We start from the raw sequence: 17,539 nt of genomic DNA, 5'->3' as shown, positions 1-17,539 counted from the left end.
GCCGAAGATCCAACTCCACCCAACGTCCTCTTCATCACGGTGGTGCGGTCGGCCTCGCCCGCCCAGCGGTGGAGATGATGAACGGGGGCGTGACAACATGTGAATCATATCTCCGTCTCCGAAGTTGTGATTGACCTTGTTCAGCGAAGCTCTATCAATGCAATCAGCGCATCGCTCTGCCATCTCCATGGTAACAGCACAGATATGGCCGAGCAAATGACAGTGTCTCTCCTGACCGAGGACGAAGCATCACCGGACGTCGTTGCTCAGGATGCCTTGAGCCCAGAGTCGGACGAGCCGCGACCGCTTTTTCTGGAGTCGCCTTCAGCCTCGCTCCCTTCATTCTCGCCGCCTTGTACGCCGCCCGCTTCACAGGACAACAGGGCAGCCGTCTGCAACCACAGCCCACCCCAGTGCGTGCCCATCGCCACGCCAAGCCCTATGGTGGATTCTTCTACAGGCTTGTCGTCCATGCCGACGTCCAACAAAAAGGAAGTGGTTCGCCAGGCCCAGCCGACAAAAGCACGGGCAAGCGCAAAGACGACGCTAGAAGAGGACGATCTTGGGCTTCGCGGCGGCCCTCCAAGAGCCTCGATGTTCGCAGAGCTCGACAGGCTCGCAACTCTGGACAAGTCGCACCAAGCCAGTGTTCCTGTCCAGTCGGGCCAAGCCAGCTGTCAGGACCGCAGAACCCAAGCACCAGTGAACAAGCCCAACGGCACCGCGTGGCAGCCGGCCGAGTCGGCCATTGTGGCCCGCTGCATCCTTGAGGTGGGCGAGTCGCTCATCAAGTGGGACCACGTCGCGCAGCGAGTCAACGACGAGTGGGCGACGCGATCAGTAGGCAACAGTACGACGCTCAGAAATGCAAAGATGGCCAGAGCTCACTGGGTCCAGACGCTCAAGGCAAGACTGGAGAGGGAAGCAGGACTCGAGGTGACTTTTAAGCAGCCTGTCAGGACAAAGGCACCGGTTCGAAGGAAGAGGGAAAGGGTCAATCAGGGAGAAGAAGAGGAAGAGATGAGCGAAAAGACCAAGAGGAAGAGGTAGGAGCTGAAAAGCGACAATTGGCCGTCGAATAATACGGACGAGGACAAGTAGGCGACAGCAGACGAACCAAATCTCCGTCTCCACCTGCCTGACCCGCCGCGTTCCAGGCAGCAATAGAATGAAAATCAGTCATAGAGCTACCTTGCACAAAGAAGACAGTGTATGTTTCAATTCCATCGGGGGTACAGCGAAACAATAGCAAAAGTTGCGCCATGCCTCAGAGGACGAGAAAAGGAGAGTGTGGAGGAAGGAAGAGTGGTGAGATGGGGGGATCAGTTTCTACCGACGAATTGGTAGACGACGCGGCGGACGAGGCCCGAGAGATGCTCGGGGTTCTGCGCATACGTTCCCATGACGAGCGACATGCCGGCGCTCGTCAGCAGGAGATCGCCGCCGGGGACAAAGGGCACCCAGCTGCGCTGCCGGGCGACGCTCCACGCGCTTTCCATGCCCTTGGGGAGCACGTACATGGCCAGCTCCGTCCGTCGTCGCGAGTGCTCGACGAAGAGGGAAAGGCACGTGGCGAAGCCGGCGAGCCAGTGCACGGCGGTGCTCGTCAAGAAGTCCTTGACCCATGTTGGCGTTGCGGCCGAGAGAGCGGGGTCGGCGATGATCTTTGCATAGGCGTCGTGGGCGGCGCAGAAGATTGTCTGGAAGATGATGACAAAGACGCCGAGGAACGACGAGGAGCGGACGGAGCCAAAGAGGGAGCGCAAAAAGACACGGATGGGGTCCTTGCGGAAGGCACGCATCCGCAGAAAGACGGCGGGCACAAAGTGCAGCGTCGCGTACACGGGCAGGATCCACCGCGTCACCTCGAGGAAGCGATCGACGGGACTCCACAGGTGGCTGTTCTCCCAAGGGTGCACCAGCTCGCAGGGAATGGTCCTGAACTCTTCGCCCGCATCGGCACGCTTCATCCACTCGACGATGCCCGCGACATTCTTGCCCGTGATGCCGCGACGGTTGTTCTTGCTTGGCGGTACGTTGGGGTAGCGTAGCTTGCCGCTCGAAGTCTTGATTGGCGAAGGGATGGTGCCATCGGGAAAGTACTGCAGGGCCTTTTCCGCCTTTGCCACGCTCGAGTACTGCGCATCTCGGTGGATGTCGGTGGCCGGGGGCGCAACCTGGCTGGCCTGGGTGATCCACGAGATGTAGGAGCGCGGGAGCGTGTGGGGCTGGTTGAGCCAGGCGTACATGATCTGGCCGCATGCCAAGCCAAAGGTGAGGACAGCGCCGTGGGGGATGGTAATGAGGCCCCGTGCGTGGGCAAGGTTGTAGAAGCCCTCGAAGCCACGGACGAGGAGCTGCTGTGCCAGGCTGATCCGGCTGTCCTTCTTCTCGACCAGGATGGCCAAGCCGCTGACGGCGCCGGCCACGTAAGCGTGCCAGACTCTGCTTCGGGGATCCTTCATGAATGCGCGCCGCTTCTGCTTCGCCTTGATCATCGCCTTTTCACGCCCGCTCTTGCCTTCGAGCTCGGTGAGGCCGCTCTTTGGCGTCGCCGCGCCAGGCGTCGCTGCACCCGTGCCCGATCCCAGCTCCTCGCCGCTCGTGTTGCCGCTGCCCGGCTGGCTTGTCGCTGCTGAAGCTGCTGAAGCTGCTGAAGCTGCTGCTGCTGCTGCTGCAGTCGAGGAAGTGTTGGCCACGAGTCCCTCTGGTGTCGACTTGGACCTCGATGACCGGTTCTTTGGTGGGGGAAGCGGCGTGAGAAGCCGGAGCGAGTTCTGCGTGGCCTTGTACAGCGCCGTCCACGAGGCAAACATGAGGCTGAACCGGATGTTGTCCGCGCCAAAGAGAGCGAGCACAAAGGCGTTGCCCTTGACCTTTTTGGTGCGGATGGCGCGGATGAGGGCAAAGACGAGCATGACGCTTCCTCGGAGCATAAAGGCCAGGTTGAACCCCCGCATGCCGCCGCGAAAGACGTGGACGGCGAGCCTCTCCCAGTCGCCCGGGATGCGTGCCTCCTCGTCCTGGGGCCTCCAGATCTTTTGCCCGACGCTCTTGCGCAGCTGCCCTGGGGGCATGTGGGCCAGATCTTGGAGCGCCTGGACGCTGAGGCTCCGTCGCAGCTGCTTCGCGCTCTCGCTGATGTTTGGCGTCTGTGGGCCTGATCGCAGCCGACGCTTCTCCTCTTCCTCTCCGTCGTCATCGTCGTCGTAGTAGTACTCGTCTTCGGTTCCACCCTCGTCGTCGCCCTCGTTGCCGTTCTTCTCCTTGCTGGCGGCACTCGCAGAGCCATCGTCCATGGCGGTAAAGTGGGGTAATCGCAGGCCCGGGTCTCTTCGCGGGACGTCGTCACCTGCGCCGGCTCCTCCTCCTCCTCCTCCTCCTCCTCCTCCTCCTCCTCCTCCACCACCACCACCGTTATCGCCGATGGTGAAGCCGGCGCCCTTTCTACCGCTCGCCATCGTCTATCTTCTTCCGCCTCGGAGTGACGGAATGATGAGGGAGTGAGACGAACGACAGCGACCTCTAAAATCATATAAAATTAAAGACGCTGCTGCCCTTCATTCATTCTCCACAGTCACTTTCAACGATGCGAGCTGACCGAAGCGTGCCTCGGTCTCATAAGAGGCTTTGCGCGGCGCGTCTCGGGAGCCTGCAAGATTGCCCCAACAGAAAGTTGGGTTTCCTTCCCCCGCCTTGAGAGGAAATGTCCTTTGAAACCGGCCCCTGCTAGACTGCTAGGGCAAGGCTTGCGCGCGCCTTCTTTTGAAAATTTTATTTCTCTTTATCGCGTGAAATTGCAAGGTCTTCCCCGCGCGCGCTAGAGGGGCGTGGAGAGAAGTGTCCCTCGATCTTCTTCTGTGTGAAGCCGAACCTGTCAAGCCGATAGCAGGGGCAGATGCTGGGATGGCAATGACAACGTCGAGATAATGTCCAGCGAGTGTCGAACAGCGTGTGACAATGCATCGCACGAGATAAGGTGCAGAGAGAGAGACGAATAGCAGAGAATTGACGGGCCGTTTCATCTAAGACTGCGCGGCGCGGTTGCACCCCCCACTCCACACTGCCGTTCTCATCCTGTCGCATAGTGAAGGAAATGGCCTGGCAGGAGCTTTCCCCTGCCAAGAGACGGACAGCAATGACCGCGGCGATGTCTCAGACGTCGGTAGGATAGAGTCAAGCGTTACCTTTGGCGCAAAGGATGCGGTGAGGATCGCGCAACGTCTTTCATGACAGACAAATGTGTCGCCCAGCGAAACGTCGCCAGTCAGACTCAAGTCGAGAAGATTTGAAGCGGCGACCGACTTGAAGCACATTCATATAAGGAGTATCCAAGAAGCCAGTGACAAGACGGATCAGGCACACGGGGACCAAGCAAAGGATGACGGCAAAGCAACATCTTCCCACCTCTCCGTACGTTCGCGGGCGCACGCATGTGTGAGGGGACGGTGACGGGGCGGGCATTTCCTTAATTGCCCCTCTTTCCACCTGACGGCGGATTTCATCGCATCTTCCTTCGCTATCACCTTCTGCAAAGACGGTACTGTACAGAGAGCTGCTCGCCATGTCGACGCCCTCGGCGACCTCAGGCTCTTCGATCACTCCAGCTGAGCTCTTGAGCACACTGCCACCATCTCCGGACAAGCCCACCAGTGCATTGGTCGACTTGACGGATGAGATCGAGAACGAAAAGCAGAAGTCGGCTCACCCTTACGCGACCACGACTGACTGCGGCAGCCACGGAAGGGCGGATACTTCTCGTGAAGAGCATCCCTCGGCAGGCACTTGCGACCTCGCAAAGCGACTGAAGAACGTCGAGGCAAAGCTGGGCCACATTGCCGAGGCACAGGCAGCAGCCGTGACGGCGGCTATCCAGGCGCAGGAGGAAGCAAAGGAAGCTCAGACGCTGGCGGGCAAGGCCCAAGATAGGGCCCAGGCCAGCGAGATGCAGGTGGGAAAGATTGAGGGCAAGACGGTGCCGATGCGCGCAGTCGAGGACAAGATCAAGCGGGCCGTCGAGGAGATGCTCAATGCGCAGCAGGACTCGCTCCTTGCAATCAAGCTCCAGGTGGCCGAGCTCAAGGGCATGGTCATGGCAACTCTGCAGACTCGCAGCCCCACTACCATGGCAGAAATCCCACACCACGCCGAGGAAGAAGACGCCCATCCATACGTCAGATCGGCGACGCCTCCAGACCATGCAAAAGAGATCCATGATGAAAAGCCTGAATCAGCAAGAGGTGAGCATCCTCAATGCAACCACAAGCGAAAGGAAGCTCCACGTCTCGAAGCTCCGGGAACGAAGGTCCTAGTGGAAACGCCCAAGAAGCGTATAAAGCATGCAAAGGGTTCAGGTAAGGAGCCGTCGACGCCAAGCTCGTCTGGAAAGTGCACCGACTCGGACAGCATCAAGCCTACATCTTCGTCGCCCAGCATCTTGCAACTGCTCAAAGCAAGCCAAACGTCCACATTCAAGGAATCGAGTTCGGTTGCCGGGACGAGGAAGACCGACGAATCTTCCTACCATGAGGACGCTCGTTCGTCAGAGGAAATGGAGATGCTTTCACCCTCGGCCTTCTTCGGGCTCGTCGACTTTCTGCGAAAAGACCGAAGATGGGTGAACGACGCCGTGCTTCGTCAGTACATTCCACGAACCAAAGGCAAGAGCAACGTGGCGATTGAGGCCCTCGTTGACATCTGTACGCAGCACATATGCATCTGTGAGACAGTCAAGCTCGACACGTGGGGGAAGCCAGTCAAGGCTTACAGCCTGACGAATGTGGACGAGCCATTCTGGGAGGAAGCAGTCAATGCTGAGTACTTTGATCACGTACGCATGCTGAAAGGGAAGACGCCGGCGCCATGATAGCAATGCTGGCCGCCTGACATGCGACCCAGGCTTTTTGTATTCCAGCACCATATTCTTACCGAACGTTGCCGACTCTTCTCAGCTCTCACCCTCACCTCAGTTTCTCTATCTGTTCACCCTTCGGTCCTGCTAGCGTCGTCATAGCCAACAGCGCAGACCGACCCTCCGAAGTCTTCCGAAAATGAAATCGTCTCTTCTTTATGTCGTGAATTCTCTCTTATGCCAAGGCTAGATACAGTGCTTGCCTTCTCTGGGGAGGCTATCGTACACAGTGAGGCTATTTGAGGGGAGGTGTGTGTCTTTTATTAAAGCGAACCGAGGGATGGGGAACGAGGATTTATCTAGACTTGGAGTGTACAAATTTACATGGTTGAGAGGTTGTTTTGCGACGCTGCTCGTCTCTGAACGACAGTGCGGCGATGGGCAAAGCAATCAGATGGCCTTGCGAAGCTGGTGGACACCGACGGGGAGCTTTGTAGATGGAAGGTGAGGCGTAAGGGCGATAGGGCACAGAAGAGGCGAATAGGCAGTCTGGACTCACGATGCCATCGGAATGCGCCGGCTGCACCTCAAGATATCCTCCTCCGATGAAGCTGAGCAAACAATCTTCAGCCGCCCTGAATCCTCTACCATTCCCCAATCTGGCTGCCGCTCACCCAACAATCTTTCCTATTGGAGCGAGCGAGCGAAAGTGAGCCGAAGTACAGTTCCACCCAGTTTGCGTTTCTCTTCCCTAGAGCTACTTACCGAGGGTCCAGGGCATGGACTGCGAAAAGCTGTACTCGACTACATCTCCGATCCTGAAGCCATACATCGACTGAGGCTTGGGGGCCGTCGAGTACATGTCGTCGTTGGACTAGCTGGAGAGAATGAGGTTAAAAGGCCGGATTGCGTGCTGCTCAGTTGCTAGAAGACGCCGGAGGACCTCGGCGCTGTATGCCAAGACTTGTGTAGAAGTAGGAATGTGTGACAGCGTCGCGAAGCGTTGCCGAATTGCGTCTTCTCCCTTCGGTGCTGCTGGAGGTGACTCTGGTGTAGTGGGAGGACGGAGCAAGGGAGGAGGAAAGAGCGGCCTCGGTCTCGTCCTTGCCTTTGTGCTTTGTAGAAAGCCCTCGGACCGGCTGCTGTATGGCAGCGTCGCTTTCTCTCTCTCCCACTACTCTTGCTACACCTCGCCCACCTTGACCCTAATGTGACTCTGCGCCTTGCCCGCCATGTCTCGCTCTTTCCTCTTTCCCCCCACCCACGCAGTCCGATCTGTTGTGTCCACAGCCAACCCCGCGCGCTTTCTTTCTCCTGCGCGTATCTCTCGATCGCTGAAGTCATCAACATGATTACTTTACTAGACGGGCGTTCCCCACCCAATCACCCATCAGATAGTGTGAGGAGAGCATGGCATATTCGGTAAGGTAGCCCGTCGCCTTCGCCGTAGAATAACAAGAGTGAGGAGTAGCTGAATGACGTACTCCTCTCAGGCATTGCAGCGAGCGCTGTTGGTCTTGGCCGTTTGGGTCGGCCGCATGTATTTTCCCAGGTCATTTAGTTTTGATGAAGAGAGAGCAAAGGCATGTTTTTCTCGGTCATCGTCGAGAGGAGTGGAGTATTGGCACAGATCATAAAGAGTCAAGTAGAGGCCGTTCGCGGTGATATACACGCGTCACATCCTGCTGCGGAGCCTTACGTCGTCGGGGAACAAGCAGAGAAAGCGATGGCGTCATTCAAAAGGGCCCCCCACCTCGTGTCTCTGCCGTGTGTGCCCCATGTGAGACGGAGAAGATTGCAAGGTGCGGGCGTACGGTTGTTTTGCAATGCTCCACAACAGATGGGGCGGAGCCCGTTCCATGCCGAATAAACAAAGAGAGGAAAGGGAGCAACCATTGAGATGCCACATGTGGATGCGACGGGTCCGAACAGGTCGCCCGATCAGACTCAGCTCGTCCCTTTCACGCATACACACGCGGTTTCCCATGCATGCAGGGACAGCCCACGGAAAAGAATGCAAGCGCTTGATTCGCCCGCGCACACGACGGGGGTCTGTCCGCCGTTGACTTACATTGAACGCCGTCGGAGCAACAAATAAAAAGGAGAAAACGGCGCGTGAACGAGACTCGATTGAGGCGGAGTATCTGCTCTCAGCTCCCGTCGCTCCTTTCCCTCCCTGTCTCTGCTATTGCCTTCTTCGGTCCAATAGCATAGCCTTGGACGGCAGTGACCCTTTTCGGCCGCAATGTCATTTCACCGCCAGCGGCAGCGAAAGATGTCTTCTCCGTCACCACCTATGCCAATCATCACGGGCGGCGCTTTTAGTCGTCGGTGGTGAGCCAACGAGGCCCCACTCGATGCCGCTCCTGGCATTATACCTCCCTTCTCCCGGCACCTGGTTCCTTCGCTGCACTGAGATGGAAATTAGCTGTCCGTTGATCGAGCAGGACGGCAACACTAGCTTGTCCGCGCGCCAAGCAGCAGAAGTAGACGGATAGCGGATTCCAAGATGAGGCAACTCGATTCTCCTTTCTCTTGTGTGGAAAATCCATATTCATAACGCTCTGCGCATGTATGCATAGACGTAGAGACACACTCCCTTTACGAAGCTCGAAGATGGCGTATTTACTGCTCCTTTGTTTTCGCTTGCCAGTGAAGTTGGCTCCTCTCTTTTTTCTTCAAGAGGAGTTTGCGTCGGACTGAGAAAGCCCAAGGGCAAACGGCGCCGAACGTATGTGTTGAGAGGGGAGACAGAATGAAAGAGGGACTATTCTGAGTGAAGTCGAAGCACTGCCCCCCACCCTCTTTCCTCTGCTCCCCCCACCTTCGTACAGTACACTCCTCCTCCAATCCCAGTCCATACCTCTCTCTTGATTTTCTCGTTCCTTTTCGCTCGCACAGCCAGCGCGCAACACTGCACGACAGAGGGAGAAGTTGCAGCGCATCAGTGCACCTCGATCATCCGGTGCTTCATCAGCTTCAGCATCATCTCCTGCCAAAGGCCGAGAGAACGCTCACGCTCTCCCTTTCCCTCCCCTCTTTTTCTCTTATCTTCTTCCAAGTGCTCGACAGGTCGACATAAAACCCCCCGTCTACCTGTACTTCTTTCCCCCCTTCTCCCGTCTCTGCCGTCTTATCTCTCTCCTCAGCATCGTCCACCCCCGTCCTTTCGGGTCATCGATCAAAGATCAAAGATCTGATTCGCCACCATAAGACCCTGTTAAGCCAACCCGACCCAACTCTCCGCTTCGGAAGACACCGCCGCTCCGCCTAAGAACCGATTCCCCATTCTTTCTCACCCACAAAAGCACACTCCATCGCGTAGTGGCGACCTCCTCCTCCAGCCCAAGTCTAAGGGTAAAGCGCAACGATCAAGAAGTAGGCTTTCAGCCCAGAGGCGTCTGCTGGGATCGTCAAGAAGAAAGGGAGCAGCGAGGTTGGAGATGACATACTTTGTCCCCGCCGTCGGGTCTACGGTGCGCTTCTACTTTGGAGAAGGTACGATACTCTGCGCTGGCACCGTCTTGGAAGTGAGTCGTTTCAGCAAGCGCTAGCGCATCCATCTTCGCTTATTCATCTTTGGCCAGGTCACCAAGGACGTGAGTTGTATCACCAGATGTGGTGGCAATGGTCTTGGGATTGACGAGAACCACTGCAGGATCCACCATGTGTCGTTGTTAAGATCATTGGACTACCACAGAGGGTGCGTCAGACCGTGTCTCTAGCAAGATCTGGTCCAGACTGACCTCCGCATCTCCTCAGGTTCACTTGCGGGTCACGGAGCTCCTGTCATGACACTTGCCCAGGGCGAACGTCCGATGCTGCGGGGAACATCAAGCGCTCGATGCGCACAAATACCGTGTGGCTGCAAGAATACGTGCATTTCTTGAAACGCCTTGATGGCTGTCATCGTCATCGTCGCCCGGTCGTACCGTAATGATGGATCTGGAAGCGATCAGGCGTAGCGCACAGCCTTCTTTTCACTTTTCGCTCTCCTGTCTCTCCAGCTCGTCTATCACCGCCTTCACAGCGGCTCTCCTCTCTCTCTTTCTTCTCTCGTCTGGACGACACTTACCACCTTTTATCACTCCTTTTCCTATACGGAAACGTCCACAGTACGCAGCTGGCCTCGTCTCCCCCTTCCCCTCGCATGGCCATGTAGGCTGGTCCATCTATTCCACTTGTATTCTGGCAAAGCAAGCACCCCTAGTCTTCCATTCATCCGTCTCACTCTATAGTATAAACACCACCTCATGCTGTACTCTAGCTAATTTACAAGAAGTATAGTGGCCCGCTCTGCAACGTCTGCTTGACGGAATCACCTTCCAACGCTTCCGGACGACGCTTTCCTGCGCTAAAAATTTGACGAGCAGAGCACGGCTTTTTAGCGCGAAAAGGGTTTTTGTTTTGTGGCTGAGAGGGGGGTCAGCCAGTGGAGGCGGCGGACTACTTACTTCCTCGTCGTCACTACTTACAACACCTCTGAGGAAGTGAAACATCCGGCATGTCTTCCCCTTCGTCGTCGAGGCCTCCAGCAACGACGGCGACGCTCAAGACGTCGCCACGAAAGCGCAGCTATCGCGCCCTGCCAAAGGTCTCGTCTCCGCCCAAGCGCACCCTAGCTTTGCCGACGAACACGAACGAGGTGGATGGCGTGGACAATGACGACGACGAGGACGACGAAGCAGAGCTGAGCAAGGGTGCCGTCGCTGGGCCCTCGAGTCCGTCGCGACGGCGGCGGAGACCCAGTGCATCGCGGCGACGAAGCAGCAGCATCACGGCCGCTGCTGGTCTCATGAGCTCCTATTCCTCCTCCTCGACAAGCCCGCGCATCGGCAGCAGAAGGGCCCTGCCAGGCGACAACGGCGACGATATCAACGATGGCGACGATCCCAGCCCCAGACCAGGACTGGCATCACAAGAATCGGATCGGTCGGATGCGACGTTCGCAGGTGGGGCCACCGAGACTTTCCACGATGCTCGAGCTGCTCTCGGCAGAGGCGTGCCCTCGGCCCATCACATGGCCGTCGTCACGCTCTTGGGCGCGCTGGCCCAGGGCATGCCACTCGCGAGTATGTTCAAGGCGTACAGCTACATGATGTGTCGCGTCTACGACAGCAGGAATGCCAACGACGGAGGATCCGGCACCGAGCATCTGGGCGCAAGCATGATGCTACCTCCAGCACCCGAGCTGCCCTCTTCGCCCTCATGTAACGACCCTTGGGTCCAGAAGGCGACGTCGAGCTATGCGGCAGCGATGGCCACAGTCGGCGCCCTGCTCGGCCTGGTCCTCCTCGATCGGTGCAGCCGCATCTCCCGGCGCTTCGGTCGCAAACCCCTCATGCTCTTCACCCACACCCTCCTCGCGCTGGCCTTTCTCGTCTTCCGGCTCAGCGTCAGCTTGCCCACCTATGTCGGTGCAGCGCTCCTCTACCTCTCCGTCGTCATCTTCGAAGCGAGCGCAGGCGCACCCCTACGAATCGCTGTGCAGAACTACGTCGTCGACGTCACGACAGAAACGCAGCGCGCCGGTGCCCTCTCCTTCATCGATGGCTTCGGCCAGATGGGCGCCTTTCCCAGCAGCACCCTCGGCGGTTGGCTTGCCGCATCCACGCAAAAGTTTTTTGCGCCCTTCTATGCAGCCGTGGCCATCTATGCGGCCGCCGTGGCATACATTCTCGTCCTTGTCCCCGAGAGCAAGCGAAACAGGCACCACACCCTCATCGACGACTTTGAGCACTTTGGCGAGGAGGGCAGCCACCCTGACCGGCACAAATCTCCAAAGGTTGGCAACGGGGGCCTGACTGGAGGCGCGGACGGCGACGGGACCACAGATGACGACGATGAGAGCAACGATGGCGCGGACCAAGAGCAGCGACGGCGCACGGCGCAGAGGAGGATCTCCTACGTCAGCACGGCGCCCTCGGAATCGGCCTCTGGCGCTGCTTCAGTGTCTCTAGTTCGACGCCTGATTTACAGGCTCAATTTCCTCGCCCCCATCTCCATCTTCTGGCCTCGCCGCAAGCCGCATCACCACCCGTCGTCGGATCACAGCGCCGTCCACATCGACGCAAGGGATGGAGAAGGACCAGCTAAGAAGGGGCCCATGGACTACAGACTGTTGAACCTGGCGCTGATTGTCGTCTTTGAAGAGTCCTTTCAAGTATTTCTCGTCCCCGTCCTCATTCTCTACAACACCGAAGTGTTCAAGTACGATGTTGTGCAGAACGGATACCTCGTCAGCCTCCTTCAGGGCGTCAGGGCTCTGTACCTCACCGCCATCTTCCCGCCAGCGGTCGCCAAGGCGCGCGAGTGGATCAAAGAGCGCGTCAAGAGGAGAGCAGCTGCCAGGGCCCAAAAGCAGGTACACGGTGATAGCCACGCGGGCGAGCGCGAACCGCTGCTGAGGCAGAGGAACGGGCTCGAGGGCGAGGCTGGAAAGAGGCCTCCTCCTGCACCTGGAAGGGGCGTGGCAACGCGCGACACAGCGCTGGACTCGAACGGATCTCCATCTCACGCGCTGGGCCAAGATGGGGAAGTGCCACCCACACAGACGGAAGAGGCGGCCGTGGCCAAGCGTGACCAGCGTGGAAAGCTCGATGTGGCCATCCTCCTGGTCTCCTACCTCCTCTCAGCCGCCAGCTTTGTGCTGCTGGCCCGGACGAGGGCGGACCAGAAGGTGGCTGCGCCATGGGTCGGCCTCGCGCTCGGCATCGTGGGCCTACAGCTCGGCGCCGGTGCCACGTCAGTCCGCACAGCGCTCATCGTCAATGCCGTTTCGCACCCAGACGAAGACGACGTCGACGGGGGCGACGGCAGCAGCAGCCACGCAAGCTCGTCGCTGCAGTCAAAGGCCCTCGCCGCCAACCAGATTCTCTGCACGGCCGTATACGCCATCGTCCCGCTCCTGACGAGCGCCGTCTACGGCTGGGGCCTCCAGCGCGGCCAGCCCCAGGTCGTCTGGTACTTTAAGGCAATCTTCGCGGGCCTCAGTGCCCTCGGCAGCGGTGTGCTGCTGCTGCATCACAGGAACCACCCGCCTTCATAATAACCGTCATTCCCCCTCTTAATTACTCACAACAAGACGCAAATGCAGATTTTGTAGAGAAAATGGTGTGCAGCGATATACAGGCGTGGCCTCACCTTCTCAGCCGATTTGGGCAGTGTTCGTTGCCGTTCAAATTTTGCGATGTAGGGACTAGTAAACAGGGAAGAAGCGGGATTGGAGTAGGCGTAGTAGGAGGAATGCCCTCGAAAGACACAAGAGCTGTCCTGCTGTACATGACGAGAGAAAAGAGGATGGAGATACACAAGAGCGAGACAGCCTCTGGATCCCGCTTCCACCAAGATCAAGCCTCGCCAAGGCCACCGTCTTCGCTGGCCTTGCCGTCTTGGACGTGCGAATCGCTCGCTTGGTCCTTCTGCGGCTTTGACGAGATGCCTGCGCTACAGGCAAAGCGGACGACCATGACCGAGGTGTTGTCGGTGGAGAAATTGCTGAGTGCGTGCTGAAGAAGCTTTTCAGAGGCCTCTTGCGGGTCCTCAATATCGGCAACAAGGTCGACAGCGTCTTGATCGTCGGTCACATCCCAAAGTCCATCGCACGCAACAATGAGGAAGGCATCCTCATCGCTCAGACTCGTCTCGGTCGTGTAGGGGCTTCCCACAACAAATTCCTTCATGGCGGAGTCTCCCAATGAGCGCGTGACGGCCAGGACACCATTGACCCGATTGTTCATGACAAAACCGCCGGCGTCGGTGATGCGCTTTGCCTCTTGGGTGTCGGAGCCCTTGTGGTCGTACGTCAACCGGACCGCCTTTCCACTCCTGCAGAGCACTGCTCTGGCATCGCCCACGTTGGCCGTGTAGAGGACCCTGCGGACCTCTTTACCCTTGACCTCAACCAGCCCATCCGCGGACATTTCAGCTGACGCAGGTGTCGATGTTGATGCTGATGACGATCCTGACGCTCCATCGACCTCTGCCGCTTTGTTCTTTTCGCCGCTCTTTTCCTTTCCGGCCGTCTCTGTCCCATCAGTGCCAGTCGCCGGACTTGAATCGCTCGAGCTTCTTGATGCGATCTGATCTGAAGCGCCAGAGTCCTGGCGACTGCCTCCCGCTGAACCTTGTCGCATCCTCCTCGCAAAGCTGCTCAGAATACCACCGCCGCTGGCACTTTTTGGGCTTGTTGGTGAAGCTGTCGTGGGACTCGCAGGGGACGAGTCGCTCGCGTCTTGGCCCGCCGCGCCTCCTGCACTGAGCTTGCCCGCGGCTTTTTTGTCGATACCACCCGTGTCGGCGTGGGCCATCGGCTTGCCGTTTTCGTCCTCCAGACGCAAAAAGACAGTGACGGCGGTGCACCCCGACGAGGAGCCTTCGGACTCTGCCAACTTGGACAGCTGCTCGTCGACGGAGTGGTACGTCTTGTTGAACAGATCCGGCACAGGTTCCTTGGGATTGTTGACTAGAGACTCGAGAAGGTGCTCATGAAAGTGCTTTCCACACCACTCGGCCGCATGCTTGCCAGCATGGCCGTCAAAGACGCTGAAGAAGCCTTGGCCGCGGACGCTTCCAAAGTCATAGATGAACGCATGGGCATCTTCCATCGTCCTCCTCCATCGCTTGTTTCGGTCCTCGGACACTCCGATGCGAAAGGGGAGTTTGCCCGATGGCCCGGCCACGTTGCTCGAAAGCCCAGCGGTACCGCCAGGAGCTGGCTGCGACGAGTCTGGGTGCTGATTGAGCGTCTAAAGAACGGTACATGCGCCGGCGAGTCAGCTCAGGCCTGTCTCTGCTTCTGACTTCGTGCCAGCAACCCACCCCATGCGTATTGGAACCCTTTGCGGTCGTCTGCGTCTCTGAAGATGCATTCACTGCTGAGCTGTCCCTGTGGTAGTCAAGGAGTGGACGTCAGCTTGCGAGTGGAGCACAGGAAAGACATTTCTACATGACACGCACGCATCCTCAAGATTTCTCAGCGCTATTCCATGAGAAAGGACACCGAGACGAGGCGAGGTAGGACGCATTGCACAAGGCAGTGGAGGAGAGGGCAGCGGAGGAAGTGGCGGCCGTGGCAGGGGCGGTGTAGAGTTCAGGCGGCGAGCAGCGTCGAAGAATTTTTTGGACAGGCGCATGTGCAATTTCGCCATAGTCAGCAGTGTGATGGTCGAGAGAGAGAGGAGAAGGGCGTGGTAGGAAAGAAGGAGAATGTCAGCGGAGGGGACTGGAGTGGCTAGAAGTGAGAAGGCGCAGAGAGCACCAGCTGGCTCTTCTCTCCGGAGTTGGATGGAGCGAAAGGTCTGAGGCACCTGGTTTCCGAAGATGCCAGGCTTCTCCAACCCGCCGTCGCCCATCCACTGCGAGGATTCTGCGTCGCAACTGACCTGGCATGGTGATGAGAACGTTCTGCTCTCAGTGCAGTCGCCTTGAAGAGAGGGAAGCGCTGCGAAACGAGACGAAAAAAATCGCTTTGGAGATGGAGACCGATAGATTCTTGCCCCGCCGCCAAGAAGCCGTGCTTGCCCAAAATATACCGCGAGCGGGGCAGGGCTTGGCCGAATGCGACGAAAGACGACAATCAAGTCGATGCGCGAGAGAGAGACAGAGGGAAAAGAGGGAGAGAGCGTGCGTGCGTGCGTGCGTGTTGCAGAGAAAGAAAGGCCTTGGCTGATCGTGGTCACAGAATGAGGGGCAGGTCTGCGATGGGCAAGGAAAGAAAAAGGAAAAATGACGAAAATCAAAAGTCAGACCGACAGGGCGGCGCGTCGCTGCTTGATATTGATAGTTAAAGCCGGCTTTGCTCGCGCGCCCTCTATTGCATCGGCGGCGACACGTCGTCATGGGTGGAGGTTGGGGGCTTGCGCCACCGCGATTAGCCAAAGAAAGCAGCAGCTAGTGCAGTACAACCCTTTGCTATTGCCGCTACTGTCGGCCATCTAGATCTGCAACACACGCACAATGATCTCTTTTCGACATATAGTCAGAGCTGGTCCTCAAATCCCACGGCAGAGTAATACTAGGCAGAGCATTTCCATTCATTTCTCATCCCATTACGTCCTGTAGTCACCATTGATCTAGAGATACCGAAAAAAAAGTCAGCATGGCCATCGCCTTTTTAAGAAAGAAAAGTAAAGCAGATCAAACTCACCGCAACATACTCCTTTGAGAGGTCGCATGTCCAGTACGTGGCCGACTCCTTGGCGCCCTCGGCTGGGCCCCACGAACCTCCTTGCAAGTCGACTCTGAGGAAGATGTCTTCCTTTTCGAGCAATTTGGCGGCTTCTGCTTCGTCTACTCCGACCGGGGCGCCATCCTTGAGGACGACGAGAGAGCCAGGCACCGCAGCGTCATCGGGGAGGCCTTGGCCTGACCGTGGCAAGAATTGGACATTGACCTTGAGAGGGTCGATTTCCCACTTCTTCTGCTGTCCACTGCCGGCACTGGGCAGATCTGCGTAGCCCACGGCGCAGAGAATGCGGCCCCAATTTGCATCGGAGCCGTGGAGGGCGCACTTGACGAGGGCCGAAGTCGAAATCGACGATGCGATACGGTGCGCGTGCTCGTACGTGGGCGCACCCCGAACGTCAATCTCAACAAACTTCTCGGCCCCCTCGCCATCGCGGACGATGAGGTGGCTCAGCTCCTTGCAGAACGTCGTGAGCTCCTCGACGAACTGGGCGTATTCCTGGGGGTGCCCTTGCTCGGTGATCTCCTCGCCGGGCTCCAGGGCCAGCTCGCCGCCCTCGGCATCGGGCAGGATGGGGGCGAGTCCGGATGCAAGGGCAATGACGGTATCGTTGGTGCTCATGTCGCCGTCGACAGAGATGCAGTTGAAGGAGCGGGCCATGGCATGCTCCAGGGCCGACTGCAGCGCTTCGGGCGAGATGGGTGCGTCTGTGCAGACGAGGCCGAGCAGCGTTGCGTGAAGCTGCCTATTGCCACCAGTGGTGCCCTGTGGTCCCGTCATGGCTGGGTGAATCATGCCTGCGCCCTTGTCAATGCCTACGATGCCGCACTTGCGGCCGCCCAGGTTGAACGTCTTGGCACGCAGCTTGGGAAAGGTGTCTGTCGTCATGAATGCGCGGGCCACCTCCCACCAGCTCTGCTCGGAACTGTTGAGGATATCCTTGTCTGCGATGCGTGGCAGGGCATCTTGGATGGCGCCCATGGGCAGGGGCACGCCAATGACGCCAGTCGAGAGGAGCAGCGTCTTGTTGTCCTCCTGGTTTTCGGCCGGGAGCAGCTCGCTGACGAGCGTGGCACACCGGGAAGCATCCTCGTAGCCACCCATTCCCGTGACAGCATTGGCGCAGCCAGAGTTGACCAAAACGCTCTTTGCTCGCGAGCCGTTGGACGACGATGCACCCTGAAGAAGCAGGTTGGACGAGAGGACGACTGGGGCAGCTTTGAATGCATTCTTGGTGAACGTCCCCGCAGCCGCCACAGGGACTGCCGTGGTAATCAGGGCCAGGTCCGGCTTGGGGTTTGCCGGTGGCTTCGAGGGCGAGGGGGAGATGGCATTTTTGATGCCTGCATACGTGGCCGCGACGGCAAAGCCCTGGGGCAGGTGTGCAGGGTTGATGGGCTTGGCGAACCGTTCGGCCTTGGTCGCCATCCTGGCTGCCGACGTGGTGAAGTGGCGCATCATCCTACCAGAGCCAGTAGCGAACGTCCTCTTCGGGCCTGCCA

At 58.2% G+C, this 17,539-nt stretch overlaps 6 protein-coding genes across 6 annotated transcripts; 3 read left to right on the top strand and 3 right to left on the bottom strand.

The window, feature by feature from the left end:
- Nucleotides 1-204: 204 nt before the first annotated feature.
- Nucleotides 205-1,050, top strand: FA10DRAFT_258512 (hypothetical protein; the record flags this gene model as incomplete). The annotated part of the gene is made up of 1 exon (XM_025519910.1): nt 205-1,050. One exon carries the CDS (start codon nt 205-207, stop codon nt 1,048-1,050), a length of 846 nt encoding a protein of 281 aa, XP_025381623.1.
- Nucleotides 1,051-1,156: 106 nt separating this feature from the next.
- On the bottom strand, nt 1,157-3,299 carry FA10DRAFT_291704 (hypothetical protein; the record flags this gene model as incomplete). Its single annotated transcript, XM_025524364.1, has 2 exons — nt 1,157-2,625; nt 2,719-3,299. The coding sequence occupies 2 exons, from the start codon at nt 3,297-3,299 to the stop codon at nt 1,323-1,325; spliced, it is 1,884 nt and encodes a 627-aa protein (XP_025381622.1). The 3' UTR covers nt 1,157-1,322.
- Nucleotides 3,300-4,440: 1,141 nt separating this feature from the next.
- Nucleotides 4,441-6,036, top strand: FA10DRAFT_48700 (hypothetical protein). Its single transcript, XM_025525514.1, has one exon. It carries the CDS (start codon nt 4,565-4,567, stop codon nt 5,864-5,866), a length of 1,302 nt encoding a protein of 433 aa, XP_025381621.1. The 5' UTR covers nt 4,441-4,564; the 3' UTR covers nt 5,867-6,036.
- Nucleotides 6,037-10,290: 4,254 nt separating this feature from the next.
- On the top strand, nt 10,291-13,050 carry FA10DRAFT_48679 (hypothetical protein). Its single transcript, XM_025525513.1, has 2 exons — nt 10,291-10,496; nt 10,574-13,050. The coding sequence occupies exon 2, from the start codon at nt 10,647-10,649 to the stop codon at nt 12,897-12,899; it is 2,253 nt and encodes a 750-aa protein (XP_025381620.1). The 5' UTR covers nt 10,291-10,496; nt 10,574-10,646; the 3' UTR covers nt 12,900-13,050.
- On the bottom strand, nt 12,959-15,593 carry FA10DRAFT_264949 (PP2C-domain-containing protein). The gene is made up of 4 exons (XM_025520855.1): nt 15,235-15,593; nt 14,810-14,831; nt 14,672-14,738; nt 12,959-14,598 (listed from the first exon to the last, which is right to left on the bottom strand). The coding sequence occupies exons 1-4, from the start codon at nt 15,239-15,241 to the stop codon at nt 13,201-13,203; spliced, it is 1,494 nt and encodes a 497-aa protein (XP_025381619.1). The 5' UTR covers nt 15,242-15,593; the 3' UTR covers nt 12,959-13,200.
- Nucleotides 15,594-15,900: 307 nt separating this feature from the next.
- Nucleotides 15,901-17,465, bottom strand: FA10DRAFT_271094 (Arginine biosynthesis bifunctional protein ArgJ beta chain; the record flags this gene model as incomplete). The annotated part of the gene is made up of 2 exons (XM_025523088.1): nt 15,901-15,924; nt 15,999-17,465. The coding sequence occupies 2 exons, from the start codon at nt 17,463-17,465 to the stop codon at nt 15,901-15,903; spliced, it is 1,491 nt and encodes a 496-aa protein (XP_025381618.1).
- Between the last annotated feature and the right edge of the window lie 74 nt (nt 17,466-17,539).

The sequence above is a fragment of the Acaromyces ingoldii genome, assembly GCF_003144295.1.
Source record: "Acaromyces ingoldii strain MCA 4198 unplaced genomic scaffold FA10scaffold_1, whole genome shotgun sequence".
Taxonomy (NCBI): domain Eukaryota; kingdom Fungi; phylum Basidiomycota; class Exobasidiomycetes; order Exobasidiales; family Cryptobasidiaceae; genus Acaromyces; species Acaromyces ingoldii.
This window is presented reverse-complemented; position numbering and strand designations above follow the sequence as displayed.

Bases quoted from the DNA above. Each gene is read 5' to 3' on its own strand.
- FA10DRAFT_48679 (XM_025525513.1), top strand. From the start codon at position 10,647: ATGAGCTCCTATTCCTCCTCCTCGACAAGCCCGCGCATCGGCAGCAGA.
- FA10DRAFT_48700 (XM_025525514.1), top strand. From the start codon at position 4,565: ATGTCGACGCCCTCGGCGACCTCAGGCTCTTCGATCACTCCAGCTGAG.
- FA10DRAFT_264949 (XM_025520855.1), bottom strand. The intron at 14,739-14,809 runs GTGCGTGTCATG...TGACTACCACAG, and splicing joins CTGAGAAATCTTGAGGATGC to GGACAGCTCAGCAGTGAATG. The intron at 14,599-14,671 runs GTGGGTTGCTGG...ACCGTTCTTTAG, and splicing joins AGGGTTCCAATACGCATGGG to ACGCTCAATCAGCACCCAGA.